At 32.9% G+C, this 14723-nt stretch overlaps 1 protein-coding gene across 1 annotated transcript in view; it reads left to right on the plus strand.

The window, feature by feature from the left end:
• Window positions 1–5551, plus strand: part of LOC128997132 (myb-related protein B-like) — a 54483-nt gene extending 48932 nt beyond the window's left edge. The window contains exons 15-16 of the mRNA XM_054422714.1: window positions 1703–1798; window positions 2950–5551. Of these exons, the coding sequence (XP_054278689.1) occupies window positions 1703–1798; window positions 2950–3069 (216 nt within the window). The 3' untranslated portion in view covers window positions 3070–5551. The remainder of the gene's footprint in view (window positions 1–1702; window positions 1799–2949) is intronic.
• The last annotated feature ends 9172 nt before the right edge of the window (window positions 5552–14723 follow it).

The following is a 14723-nucleotide window of genomic DNA, read 5'->3' on the forward strand; positions in this document are numbered from 1 at the left end:
ATCTCCAATCTTTGAGGTTGATAATAAACACATAAAATAATGTAATCTTTACAATTGAAATAGGAATCAGTAAATATTTGCTCTCTGCCACTTTTAGTTTTATTGTAATTTTGAGTCTTTAGTTGAATTTAGTTATTGTACTTAGTTTTCACGTAGTGTATTTTATTTATTGTCTTTAATACATATAAAAAAAATCCTTTACATTTTTATCGTTAAAAGTAAGCAGTAATCTTTTGCAGATTTGAACTTTTTTGCGTGTAAGTTTTCTAAGTATTTTTAAAACCTTAAAAAACTTCATTTCCCATAGAACACTGCCGTACAAATAATTTTAAAATTAAATTATTGCAAAGAGTTGAAAAGATTGCTTTACAAGCCAAATCATACTCTACCAATGAAATATAATCAACAAAGACAGTGCCTCTTGAAACATGAAATTTTAATTAGACTTTGAGCAAAACCTAAGCAATGTGATTGTCTATGCTTTTGCTAGTTTTGTGCAGCTTAATTATCTGTAGAAAATCTGTTTAGATTTTTTATAGACAGGAAGTAGATTTGGTAAGTATGTGTGTGCTGTAGATAACATGAAAACAACAGTGTGGAAGAAATCCTCTGTTTTATCACACTTGTGTGACATGTTCAGTGGATTTCTGTCATTAAGAGTGTGACAATCTTCATAAAAAATTTAAATAGGCTAGTTTTTGTTGTAAGTGCTGCTAGTGAATAATTTTGTGAAGTTTTCACACTCGGTAGCTTGCTAGTGTAGTTTTGGTAGCAAGTTCAGTCAGATTGTGGTTAAGTTTGTAAAAGGTTGGGTGGTAAAACTGTTAGGCCTACTGTCCCCATATCTTAGAGAGGATATTATTTTATGAAGTAATTACATTTTGATCCCTGAACCTGTGGTTTAGGTAATCTGGTAGGTGTACTCAGATATTAAAGATGTTGGTATATCACGGGTAGCAAAATTTTTTTGATAATGGTACACTATGCTAAACCACATTCAAACGTGTGTTAAGGAACAAATTGAGTAGGTTGCTTATGTTTTAGACTTGTACTCAATCACTTAACTGATTAAAAAATATTATTGTTTTATATTTTACCTACATTTTGTTTACCTACACTTTAAAACATAAAAAGTTTACGAAAAGTAAGTATAGTTTGCGGCTCAGCTGAAGACCTAGGACTGTAAAATCGAAGTAGTCGTCTTAGGTCTGTATCCCGGTGCAATTGAAACTTTTTCAGTACAGGTCGTTCTTGTGATTTAGGACCTAGTTCCATAAATTCATATTTGAACCAAGTAGGCCTACAATGAATGTGTCCGTGGCTCAGTTGGTAGCTGTTAGACTACAAATATATTTCAGCAATGTCGTGGGTTCATAACCTGAGGCAGTTACAAACTTTATCAGTAGATCATTCTTTTACTCTACCCGTCCACCCCTTACGTGATATTTTCCACCAACAGGTCGTTTAGGCAGAAATACAAGGTTAAAACAGAACTCCAACCTCTTAAATAAATAACAATCCTCACACATGAGTTGAACTGCTCAAAGTAATTCATGTTTGAGTAGAAACTTAGTGTTTACCTGTAAGCTTATGTCTACTTCTACTTTCTACTTCTTACTCCGCCCAACCTTCTACCTCCCAACACAGTCTGACTGACGTAGCTAGGTGGTAGTAAGGGACTGTAGCCCTTGTGTTTATCCAGAGTTCGACTCCTGAACGCACCGTCGCTGTCAAACACCCGGTCTGCAAACGACTACTGGCGGACGTCCCACCCGCACCCCCACGCCGCATCTCCAAGGTATGCCAGAAATTATGGGGTAGCAGTAGGAAATTATGGGGTGAATGTTGGAAATAATGTGGTGTATGTGGGAAATTGTGTGGTGAAAGTGCCAAATTATGGGGTGAAAGGGGGAAACGTTTGGGATATTGTGAAGTTATGTGGTAAAATTGTGAGGTGAAATTTTGGGATCATTGGGAAAGTTGTCTGGTGAATGTGGGAAATAAGAGGGCGAAAGTGAATTTGTGTGTAAAATGTAACATTATTGGGTTAAAAAATATAAAAAGTTTGAGATGAAAGTGTGAAATTGAATAGTGAAACGATAAAATTACTTTCCCTCCATGGCATTTTTATGCTGAAGAGTGGGAAGTTATGTGTTGAAATATAAAATTATTAGGTTATAATGTAAAAGAATAAAATGAAAGTGTGGAATTGATTAATAATGGATCAACATAAACTTTGCTGAAGGGTGTGAAATTATAGTGTGAAAATTTGGAATTATTAGTGGATATGTGTAAATTTTTGTATAATTGGGATTAATTTAAAAACATTCCCAAGAGTGTAAAACCATGGGAAAACTCTTTTATTAAGGAGAGCTAAGTTTATATAGTTAGGAGATTGAGGAGAACACATTCAGTATTTGAAAGCATTCCATCATTTTTAGGTTGTAATTTAGCTGTTGTTTAATTGGTTAACATTTTCATTATTATACAAAAAACTGAAAAAAAACTAGAAAATTATTTGCTTTCAAGTTATTGGAATTATTTTCCTACTTTAATCTAGGAGGTTGACTGATAACTTGCCTAGATAAGATGTTTTGGATTACTAGCATTTAAATTCGCCAACAGTCAAAAAACTATCCATCCTTAATCTGTGATATTATTTAATCTGTTTCACCATACTTTTTGTAATCACGTTTATGAAAACCTTAAAAAAAAAAATTCCTGAATAAGATATAAATTGTTTTGTTGCAAACCGGTTTAATTTGTAAAACATCTTTTGTTTGCTAGAGTTATGATTTGCAAGTAAACCATTTTACTATAACTTTCCACGGAAGCTCAGCATTAACTATTTACTAGTGTAGGTTTAGTTCTGTGACATCTTCTATTTTGGATATTGCTGTTTCCTTGTGTTTTCCATTGTTTAATGATTAACAACATTTTCATTCACAGTTGGCTGTGAAGTGGGAGATGGTTGCTTACGGGAAGACTCGAGATCAGTTGGATTTGACGGAGCAAGCGCACCAGATCTTGGCCCAGACTAGATTCAAACCTCGATCGCTCAGTCTATAGTTTCCGCCACAACACAACAAACAACAACAGTAACAGTACAACTGTACCGGTGACAATATTAGACTAAGTCTGTTGTCCTTGCTTTGTGCGGCCTTCAGAAACATAAAAGTGTGAATGGCTAAAATGTCATTGAACTAAATCGTTAAATGTCATAAAAAAGTAGCAAGTCGACTGATATAAAGTTGATATTTAATTATTTTTTGTCGGGAAAAGTCAGAAATGACTGGAATCACAGGGTATTATTGTAATAAGCTGGCAGAAAAGTCAAATCACTTTTGTGAAAAGTAAAAATGTTTCGACTTTCATAATCTGTCTTTGAAACAGTATCATTCAAACAATTGACCATCAAAATAAATTTTAGGCTGTTGATCTATTTATATTCTAAATTAGACGTGATTGTCGTAAGGATGATATTTTGTTTGAAATTAATATCATAATTTATAATTACAATTTTTAGATCATGCTCTCGTTGGTTCTGAAGGCCGTTATATTTTACCGGTTGATTTACATCTATATATATTATAGTAATACAAATATAGATCTGTCACATTTATTTGATTAGGAGCAGTTTTAAAATCATATGTTCAAAAAGTCTGTGAAATGCTGAAGAAGCCTTGATGAAACTTAGAAAATTAGTTTTGTAACAACTGCATCACTGTACATTTTGTTCACATTTAATTATTAGTTAAGAATCATCTCAAATGTCTTGTGACTGATTGGCATCACATTGAATCAAAATGATCAAATCTAGATAATTTTTGTTCCTGGTTAAGCTCATTGCACCTTCACTATAACTTAGACGTGTAACACTTCACTTTTTGTTTGTTTATTTAATTTTATTTAATATTTTGTTACTTTACAATTTTGTATAGATTATAATTTATTCTGTACATATATTTTTATACTAACAAATAAGTTATGCAACTTTTATATTTGCTTTAAAACTCCTTTGAGTATTCACTGATGCAAACTTTACAAATCACAACACACGGTTTTACTTAATATTGTACGGGGAATATTTGGTTAAAATTTAAACTTTCTACATAATAATTTAACTTTCTACATAATATTTAATTAAGAAATAGCATAGGCCACCTTAAAAGGAAGTAGACCAACAAGTAGGCAATTAAGTTAAAATTACATAATAATTAGAAATAATGATCTACCTCAAATCAAAGTATTGAATTAGATGGATAATTAAAGTGATTATTCATAATGAAGAAATTATAATTAATAATTACTCATAAGATTAAACGGTGATTATTTTAAGTACAAACAATAACAGGAATCTGGAAATACAATATAGTATTTTATTTTAGTTTTATTTAGTACCTGATAAAAATCATAATGATTTTATAGTTTAGGATCTGAAACAGTCTCTCTTTTAAGAATATAGTTGTACGAGAGTTGTATTTTAGAAATGCAAAATATGTGTAAAATATTATGTAAACTTGCTTTTGCTTACTTTTTTAAATTCTTTCATTATAGTGTTCATAAAAACAATAATAAGCAAATTAATTAAATGATACGCATTTACATTATATTACTATGCATGGTATTATGCATAATATTATCATGCACCGGTTTTAATGGCATTTGATTATTGTTAAACTTTAATATTTATGTGTTTTGAAAAACTAAAAAAACATTAGATAAAAATCGCAATCGTTTAACACAAATCTTAAGGTAGCTTTTACTTTCCCGGTGGAGAAATATTAAAACTGACACCATACTGTTTTTTTTAGGTGTAAACCTACTAAAGTAATTTACTTAGACCAGTTCATTAACCCGAGTGCATTTCAATACATAAGTTCCAAAAACAAATCTGAAGTTTGGTAAAAAAGAGCATTCTAGATTGTCAATGTAGAAGTTTTAAGTGTAAAAAATTTGCATATACTGACATATTGCTAGTTTAGTATCCAATTTCATTTTTGACCATACTCCTCCATTATTGATTGTAAAGTTATATTGTTGTATAAATACTATCATCAATCCAAATGAACATATTTTGACAAATGTAATGGCATAGCTGTAAAAAATTTTATGACAATTTTTACTTTTCTGGTCTTTCCTTCTAATTTGCTCAATAAATTTTAGTTTTAAGCATCACAAAGAGCCTCACCGAAAAATCATGACATTAGAAATTGTTTTTTTACCATAATTGTTTGACCCTGTCACAATTCTTTGTAAAGTTAATAATATTTTGAACAAACGTTGCTGTAGGTTAGCTTACTTAAGTAGGGATATAATATATTGTTTTAGTTGTTATTGTTAATCTTTGTAATGATAATAGATTAGGATGTACAGCATTTATGTTTTTACAATCAAATAAAAGTACAAAGTATCATTTTTGTTAAATATATGTATTTCCCGGTATCCACTATTATATAGTTTGGAAGGGTTGTGATTCTGCCTTAAAATATATACAAATTTCTTAAGTTACACTTTTACAATATTTAATTTGCTGAAGGATAAACTATGTTGGTCGAGGCTTATTTTCATAACCTGTCTGGTAATTTTGAGATGGTTGATATCAATTATTACGACAATTTTGATATTGCAACACAGTCTTTTAAGTTCAATCTGAGGAAATAAATGTACATATAAGTGAGTCGAATTCGAATACTGAAATAAATTAATAACATCAAGATTCCATGGTACTCATATGCTGAATCAAACTCTTTTGGTTACCAAAATAAAATACTTGAATGGAAAAGAATCTAAACTGGCCGTAGAAACACAAAACTTTATTCAATAAAAAAAAACCATTAGAACACTTCACTGTCACTGACAGCATTTTAAACCGATTCTTTTATCCTCAGAAGAAAACTCTCTTATTTGAAAATTCTGTCAATGACAATATTCTCATGTTTCATATTTGACTATTGATAGAGCTAGACATTCTATCCGCAATATTCAAGCTGTCACCAGTTTTTTTATTAAAATGGGCGTAGTTGAAGTGAGTCACCAACAGATTGCGCTGATGTACATGACTGGTTTTTTTTTTAACAAAAAACACAATCTTTAACCAAGTCATGATAGGACAACAAGCTGCAGTATAATATTTTATGTCACTTCAACTGTCTCAGTGACAAAAAATAAGGTTTAAAATATAATTTTAGACACTGTTGCAATCCCTGACTGGCTCACCGAACTAAGTGTTTTTAAAATAAAAAATATCAAAAGCTGTGCCCATTAAGATGGAATGTATACTTTAGTATCCAAAAATAAAGTTTAGTGTTTCTTGAGCCTGTTTGGACTCTTCTCCATCCAAGTAAGCTGAGCATCCTCTTGCACTTTGTATTATCTTTATCTCAAGTTCCTGAATGATCACAATACTAGTAAACACAGTTTCAAGAAGTCTCACAATCTATATCCAAGTACAATCTTATAGCTGACTGTATCAGTGAACATCCAACAAGTTATTTCTAGTCTAAACACATTGTCATTTAACTAAGGGCTGGTGTAGGTAGAACCAAGTTCCTTGCCTGAGTTAACATGACACGTGATTGCTTCCCAACTTGATTACAAGTTTGATCCGAGAACAGTTGGCTTTCAATACATTCTGTAGGAAAAGTTATAATTTTGGAAGCATTCAGTTCTTTGACAGCCACAAATGTTGAATGTGTCAAGTTGATTTAGAAATTTTATTTTTGTATGGTTTACTTACCTATATCACGTTTGATGACACGACTTTTGTGTATTTTATTACGAGTATGATCGATCAAAATTGAATACGTCTTTCAACCCTTTTGATATATCTATGCCCTACATTTACAGGACAGTAAATACTCTCATATTTTAAAGACAGGCAAGTCTGCCATTGGGACATTGGGAATGGGTCTGATCAAACGTTATTACCATTGCAATATTTACTGTCGTCTCCTAAATGTTTACAGTCTAGATATATCAAACTTGCATTTTATTGTATCTATGATGGCAATGAAACTACATTTCATGAATGAAAATTAGGGTAACATACATTGTTTTTTTTTTTAACTGACTCAAACTTTATTATCAGATCTGATAGAATCAGAAAGGTAATCTGACCCATTAGTTATAAACCAAGATGACTAGAGAATCTTTTAAATGAGTTATAAATATATGAACAAAAATCTTAAAAGATGTCATTCATTAATAGTTTGTAAATAAAGAGAAAGATAAATAACATCTGTATTCAAAGATTTAATGAGAAGTAGAAAATGGAGGAGAAGAGAAAAGAATATTTACTTTAGATGACTATGGATACACTTGTTAGTCTCTAAACTTGTTAAGAAGTTGTTGAGTGCTTTTTGACTCAATGTTTCTCAGTGGCAAATTAATGTCAAAGTAATATTCTTGTAAAATAAGAAGCAAACATTCTGTCTGTTTCTGTCTTTTAATAACACAATTTCTACTTTGATTTATTATATTTTGTTTACATAAAAATGTTGTAATTAACACACAGTTTAAACAAATCACTTTAAATTTAGTAGTTGTCGTTTTCCCCAAATATGGAGAACACTCACAATGTTTATATTTATTATGGCATTTCAATGTAAACTAGCAGAACTGTCAAATGCACATTAATTTACAACTAGCTGTTTGCTGTTACCCACAGGCTTCACCACCTTTGACTTCCTTGATTGGTTAGGTTTTCAGGTATTTGTGTCTGAGGTACTTTGTGATTCAACTGTCAAGGAAGGTCCATTATGAGATGTGTTGGTGAAAATAATCAACTAGGAAATCAGTTAAGATAATTTATTTAACATGGCAGTTTGGTCGTTTTGCCTCGGTTAAATATACAGTCATACCAATGTTGCTGTGGCCGTGATTGTAGCCCTCCATCATCCCGACACCTGACTTCCCTAGGAGGTGTTCTGGAAGTGGTAACAATTTTCTTTGACTGCTTAAAGGTAAACTGTTTGACTCTCCTACAGAAACACTTTCCATTTTTTTCTCTAAACAAAATTATAAAGTTGTTGGTGACTCGATCGCGTTTGATCTCTTCCTGGCAACTCAGTGATGTATATCCCCACATCTTCGGTTGGACAAGAGTCTAGAATAAACTTGTCTACGACTTGATACTGTTCAATTTGCATTTGGTCCACATGATAAAAAAAAACATCATTCGTTCAAATTTGTATATATGTGTCCGTCCAGACGATAACTTGAGTATTTTTTGTCCGATTTTGATAAAATTTGGTTTGAAGGTGTAAGGCAGGATAAACTTGAATGAGTTCGCGAACCAGCATGATCGGACCATGGGAACGGGGTTTAACGGTGGGTTTTATGGGGTAAAAATGGGTTTTTCTAATTTTTTACCCTTAAAACACAAGATTTATCAATTTTTCTCCAGACCTTCTTAAAGAACTTAAAAAAACTAATGATTTAGTACATCAAAATGTTTTTGTACGGTGATTGTTTATGGAGAAAATTCAAAATATCGTTACTTTAAAATTCCCATGTTATTCTTATGGAGAATATTGTAAAATGTAGTTGGCTTGTTTATGGTGTTGTTTATGTTGTAGTTATCTCGTATTTTGATAAAACTTGGGGGATTTATATATTTCATAATAAGCTTTTGATATTTTAATAAAAACACACTTTATTAGTTTCCCTGCAGCAGCTAACCTAGGTACTCGTTAAACATAAATGTTAATTTAATAGATTAATTGAAAATCAATCCAGGAAAATGGAAATTCGCTTAGTCCTCAGGTTTGCTGCAGCAGGGGTATTTACCCTCCCTGTAACGGCAAGTCTAGGTACTCATAAAGCCTAATGTTTATTAAATAAATTTAATTGAAAACCAATTCAGGCAAATGGAAATTCGCTTACTCGGAAGGTTTGCTGCGGCGGGGGCATTTGATTTTAAAGTATATCCTTTCCTTCCTGGGGTGAAAAGAAAATCCGCTGAAATTGAGGACATCAGCTGTATATTTTTTTCCTTCATGGGGCTGGGGTAGCATTACCCCTTGCTACCTCGACCAGCAAGATCTTTTGTAGCATCCTTATAGCTTAATCCCCCATCCGAAGTCTTCTTGCGAAGCCATAATCAGCTGGTCTACACACATTTCTTGTATTTCAGTAGGCATCGGGAATATCTTTCCTAGGTATTCCTCTTCTGGGCTATCACCGGACATTCCAGCCATATCTGCTCAGCGGATTCTGCTTAGGAGAGGCAGAATCTGCACTGGTCGGTCTGTCTAAGCCCTATAGTCCTGTATATTATTCTTGTAAAATTCTATTTAATGTAATCAGACTATTAAGAAAAGGTTTCAATTGTTTTATCGATTGGAGTACTCTGAATAGTTTGGAATAGTTTGAATACTTAAGATGTTTTAAGAGACACAGGAAATATGTTTGTATCGCAAGAAACTTGAAGAAAGTTTCGAGGGCCAAGAAATGATGAAGCTCCTTGTAATGATGTATACCATTTAACCTTGCAATATTGCCTGGGCAGCCGGGTTACAAAATGTTTAGCATCATATATTAAGGTCGCTTGTTTGATTCTAAGCTTCCAAACCCTTGAATGCCATACGTCATTTTGTTATCCATTAATGATGCTATCTAACAAAATAATAAGATAAAAACGGTACCAAGACCATGGTGTGGGCCATTCGATATGAAAACATTAACATAGAAATAAAGACGAAGACACAGAATGAAACATAATCACAGATGTTGACAGAGTATAAATATCTTTGTAAATACTTACTAATAATCTTATTAACACCATCTGACCCTTCTTCTGCAGCATCCTGAGAAATATTAGTACAGTTTAGGTAACAACTTATGGTTGGAGGTAATACATTTTTGTCAAAATATTTAAAAGACTATGTTATAATGTATAACTAGAGCTGGCCCGTGGTTGATAACTCAACCAAAAGTATGCATTGTGCAAACTTCTCTATTGACAATGCTTGACTTTACCACTACCTCCGTCCTGAACCTGTTTCCCTCCCTTCACATAGCATTTAAGTATTGCAGGTACAATAACCTAACTGCCACAAACGGTTCCCACACTCCACACTGCTCGCCTTTACTACTTCCTTCACCACTTCCTACGTCCTGGACCTGTTTCCACCCCTTCCCATAGCGTTTAAGTATTGCAGATACATTAATCTAACTTCCACAGACGGTTCCTTCTTCAAACGAGACCGTTTAAATAGTTAATATATTAAATTAGAATTTGTCTAGTGGTTGAAAATTCAACCAAAAATATGTAATGTACAGACTTCTCTATTTTCACCTCACACTGTAAATAAAAAATGTGATTGGAATTTGTTTGGATTTTCTGTTTATATTTTGTTGTTATTTCGTCACCATCATAGCAACCCATAAGGCCCATGTTAATTTTTTAAGTTTAAAATTCATTTTTAGTGCTTGTTTTTGAGCCTACTTTAATTTATAAAGGGATTCTGCACATTTACAGGAAAATATCTTTCATTTGGTACCAACCACGCGTGATTCCGTCCATGACTTACGAAAGCTAGCCTGGCTAGCAGGCTATAATATCTAGATTATAATATCTATATCTATCTATATCTATATCCTTGTATATAATATATGAAGGCGATTTCTACAAAACACTACTCCTCCGTTAATAATAGACGGATAGAAACGATGTGTAACAATTAAGTATTTTTTGTGTAGACACTCCCTTTCACCAATTGCTGTAATAAAAGTCCTCGGGCTTTGCCCCACTGGCCATCAAAATCCTAATGTATTTCTCATGAAGAAAAGATTTCGTTTACTAAAACCAGACAAATAATTTGTATTTAATACAGCTGTTCATTTCATAGTAAACACATGATACACACAAGAGAGCGTTCGGTTTCATAGTGAGTTCATTTTCAGTTTCGATAACTGAAGTAGGAGTGATTGATTACATTATCTTTGAGTTGACTCTTTTAAGTCATCGGAAATTATGACTGTTTCGTTTTAAAATAACGCATGTAATACTTTGAAATTGCTCGAATTTGAGCAACAGGTGCACTAGTTTATAATATATCAACGTGAAGGCATATTTTTTGTGAACACTACTGCTCCTTTATTTGTGAACCAATTTCAACGATTGATGTGTCAAAAAAATCGTCTTAATTTGTAGATTTGCAATAAGGTTTTAGAATTTTGAAAGTCTCACCCTTAAGGGCTCGAGGTGCTCTTAAAGGTTGATTTTTCCCCATAAGAAGTACTTATACATAGAACAAATTTAAAACATAGAAAACAGCTGTTTATAAAAATTAACTCATTAGTTTTTTCGGGAGTAAATATTGATGTTTGTAATATTTAATTGTATTATTTGAGTATAAAGTAAACCTGCCTGATCGTAGATCAGAGAAATGTTTACTGGTAACAGCTAATATGGGTAAGCCTGGAAAAATTTGTAAAATAGTTATTTGTGTAACTAGTGGTGAAAGTGGCACTTTGCTGCACACGAGAGCAATGTTTACGCACGAGCCGCAGGCGAGTGCGGAATGATCTCGAGTGCAGCAAAGACCTTTTTCACTCGTGTTACACATTATATTTTTCCTACAGTCACTATAAAACATATAAATAATTAGTCTTTCAAGCACTATACGACACGTTTTTAGGTTCAGCTGGCAACACAAATGGTGCCTTAGAGAAAGTAGTACCCGCGGTCCGTATCACTCCGCTATTTTTCCTCGGCAAGAAATGTGCTCCGCGTTTTGAGAATATAGTTCCGTATGTTTTTGTAATTTGAAGTGGTTTCCGCGCCTTAAAAAATGCTTTAAAGGTATTTTCTTGTTTATTAAGATCGTAGGAATGTTTTAAAAACGTTTAAAAGAAAAGTCCAGAATGTTCAGAAATACCGAAACTATAAACACGAAATGACAGGTTAAATCGTAGTTATAATAGTCAATCAGCTGCTCATAGTATTATTATCTTTAAGTGTTGCCAACCTATTTCCAAGCGTACACGGATTATGTGCATAATAGAACCACGCTGTTTTGTGTTGTTTCGTTGGAATCCTGATGTGCGGCAAAGTATAAACCGTACGGCAAAGTATAAACCGTACGGCAAAGTATAAATATGCAGAAATTAGCAGCTTTCTGTACTATAAACAGTACAAGGAAGCCAACTTTGTCGGGTGACTGTAGGAAAAGCACTTTTAAGGCTAGCTTCTAAAAAATGATAAAATATTTACCAGAAGTGTTTATTGTATCAAACTGTTATTAACAGTACGTTAGTATTTCCATAAGTAGTGACTATATTTTCATTATAGTTACTTAAGCTTTTTGTTCAGTCGCTTAAACTCATCAAAGATTATGACTGTTATTAGTTTAAAATAACTCTGTATAATACCGGTACTTGAAAATTGCTCAATTTCGAACAACAGGTACAATAGTAATTTTGTAATGTAAGATGTCCACAGATAAATGTTGCGAAGTGAATTTTTATAGGTACGCATTCTCTTTTTAGCAAATTTCCCATATAGGGAATAAGCTATTACCGTAGTACTCATGGTACGACCTGGACCCGGGACCGATTTACTTTTTCGTTGAGGTCCCAGAGGCCAAAAGCGCCCTCCGTTCAAATATATATATGTCCGTTAGCGCGATAACTGAAGCAAAAATGATCCGATTTTGATTAAATTTGGTAGAAACGTGTAAACCTACGTTAATTCAAACGAGTTCGTGAACCAGTATGATCGGACTATGGGAACGGTGGTTTATGGGGGGTCTTATGTGGTAAAAATTGGTTTTTCCATTTTGGACTCTTAAAACATAAAATTTCTTTCCAAACTATTTGGTAGAGCTTAAAAAAAGAAATGATTTTGTATCTTGAAGCGTTGTTGCGTGCCTAATGGTTACGGAGATAATTAAAAGAACTTTAAATTTAATATTCCCATGTTATTCTTATGGAGTATAAATAAACTGTAGTAGTTTGCTTGTTTATGGATAAACTTTAATAAAATTTGGCAATTTTGTTTATTTCATACTAAGCTATCAACATTTCAATAAAAAAAAAACACACCTCAATACCTACCCTGTAGCAGCAAACCTAGGTAGGTACTCATTAAAATTAACGTTATTTAAATAAGAAATAAATCCGACCATTTTCAGGGAATATGTGAGTAGAAATCCAGCCAGGTAAATGGGAATTCGCTTAGTCTGCAGGTTTGCTGCGGCGGGGGTATTAATAAATTCCCTTCTTTCTACATAGGTAGGTATCAGCATCGATCTATTTAACTGTGGTCAGCAAGTTCTATTTCTATAGTATTTTAGGTTTACACTTAAAGTTGTATATAAAACATTGACCTGCACTGTAAATGAATTTTGAAGTTGAATATGCCAATACAGTTTGATAGTAGGCCTAGTTAAAAATGTTTAAATATTAGAATGGAATAAATACTCTTTTGGTAAAGCCAGCATTTTGGATTTTTTAAAGAAAAAAAAATCAACGTTATGACTAATCCTTGCCGAAATAAATCTTACTTAATCTAGGCAACTCTGAATTTATTATCATTTAAATAGATGGCTTTGTTTAGCCTTATTTTGCGAAATGATATATAATTTCCAACTTTCCGTTTTATCACGTTGTAAATATTCAAAAGTTTTTTTTACTCCTTTTTTCTCCGAAATAGCCACGTAAAAAAAGGTGATAATCTTGTATTCTCTTTTGATGCATGGAGGGTAGAATATGGTAAATTCTAACATGCCATATTTGTGTCAAATGCCAGTAATTTGGGCTTCCTTTGTTTTATAAAGAGAAATGTAATCCTTAACTCGTTTGCAAACGTCTTTACTGTAGTGCAGCTCCAGTTTATCTACCAAGATTCTTTCTTTGGTGTATAAGAACGTATAAGCTTCTTTTTCATATTCTACGCATTCAACAATCAAAATTTTCTTTCCGTCGTTCGTCAATTCTATTATGTGTTCTTCGTTTTTTTGCAGTGGAGCTTGTCTGGTTTCATCAAATTTTCTAGCTTCATCCTCTGGCTTCATCTTATGTCGTTATGAATTAATACGATTCATAATACGATTACACATGTAAGCGTTATACTAGGGCTCTACCACACCAGTGGCCCTAGTTGGCATCCTAGCCCGATAAGACGATTTATTATGAACACCCTTTTATTTTATTCATAGAAAAAAACCTTATAAAAATAATTGTTGCGTTGGTTGTTCCCCTTGCAACTCGTCCGATTTGAATAATTAATTGCTTAAATGGAAACCGGTAATTCGCTGAAGGCTCTTAGACCAAAATATATAGGATTATATAATACAGGGTTATTACAAATGATGTTCATGATTTCATACATACATAAAATATAGTTTTATTTGTTATAAAAAGAAATAATGGTTACAACTTTTTAAAAACTCAAAAAGTTTCGACACAGATACACAGAACTGTAAATGCTCGATACGGGAACCCCTTGTGGTACGACAGATGTCAATAATGTAGTCAAGCTCTTGCTAGACTTTGAAAAGTGTGTCTAGGTCTTTTGTTTCGATAACATTGGTAATCCGTTGCTGAATCTCAAGTATGCTATCTGATAATGGTGGTGTGTACGCCTTATTTTTTATGTATCCCCACAAGAAAAAATCAGGGGGCGATCTTGTAGGCCAGTTCAAGGGTGTGTCATTATTCGGACCACCGAGCTCGTTCCATATCTCAGGCAGCACATTGTTAAGTTCAGCCCTACT

Source organism: Macrosteles quadrilineatus, unplaced genomic scaffold (genome assembly GCF_028750875.1).
Source record: "Macrosteles quadrilineatus isolate MER2022 unplaced genomic scaffold, UCM_ALF_1.0 Scaffold_6__1_contigs__length_79288215, whole genome shotgun sequence".
In the NCBI taxonomy this organism is placed as follows: domain Eukaryota; kingdom Metazoa; phylum Arthropoda; class Insecta; order Hemiptera; family Cicadellidae; genus Macrosteles; species Macrosteles quadrilineatus.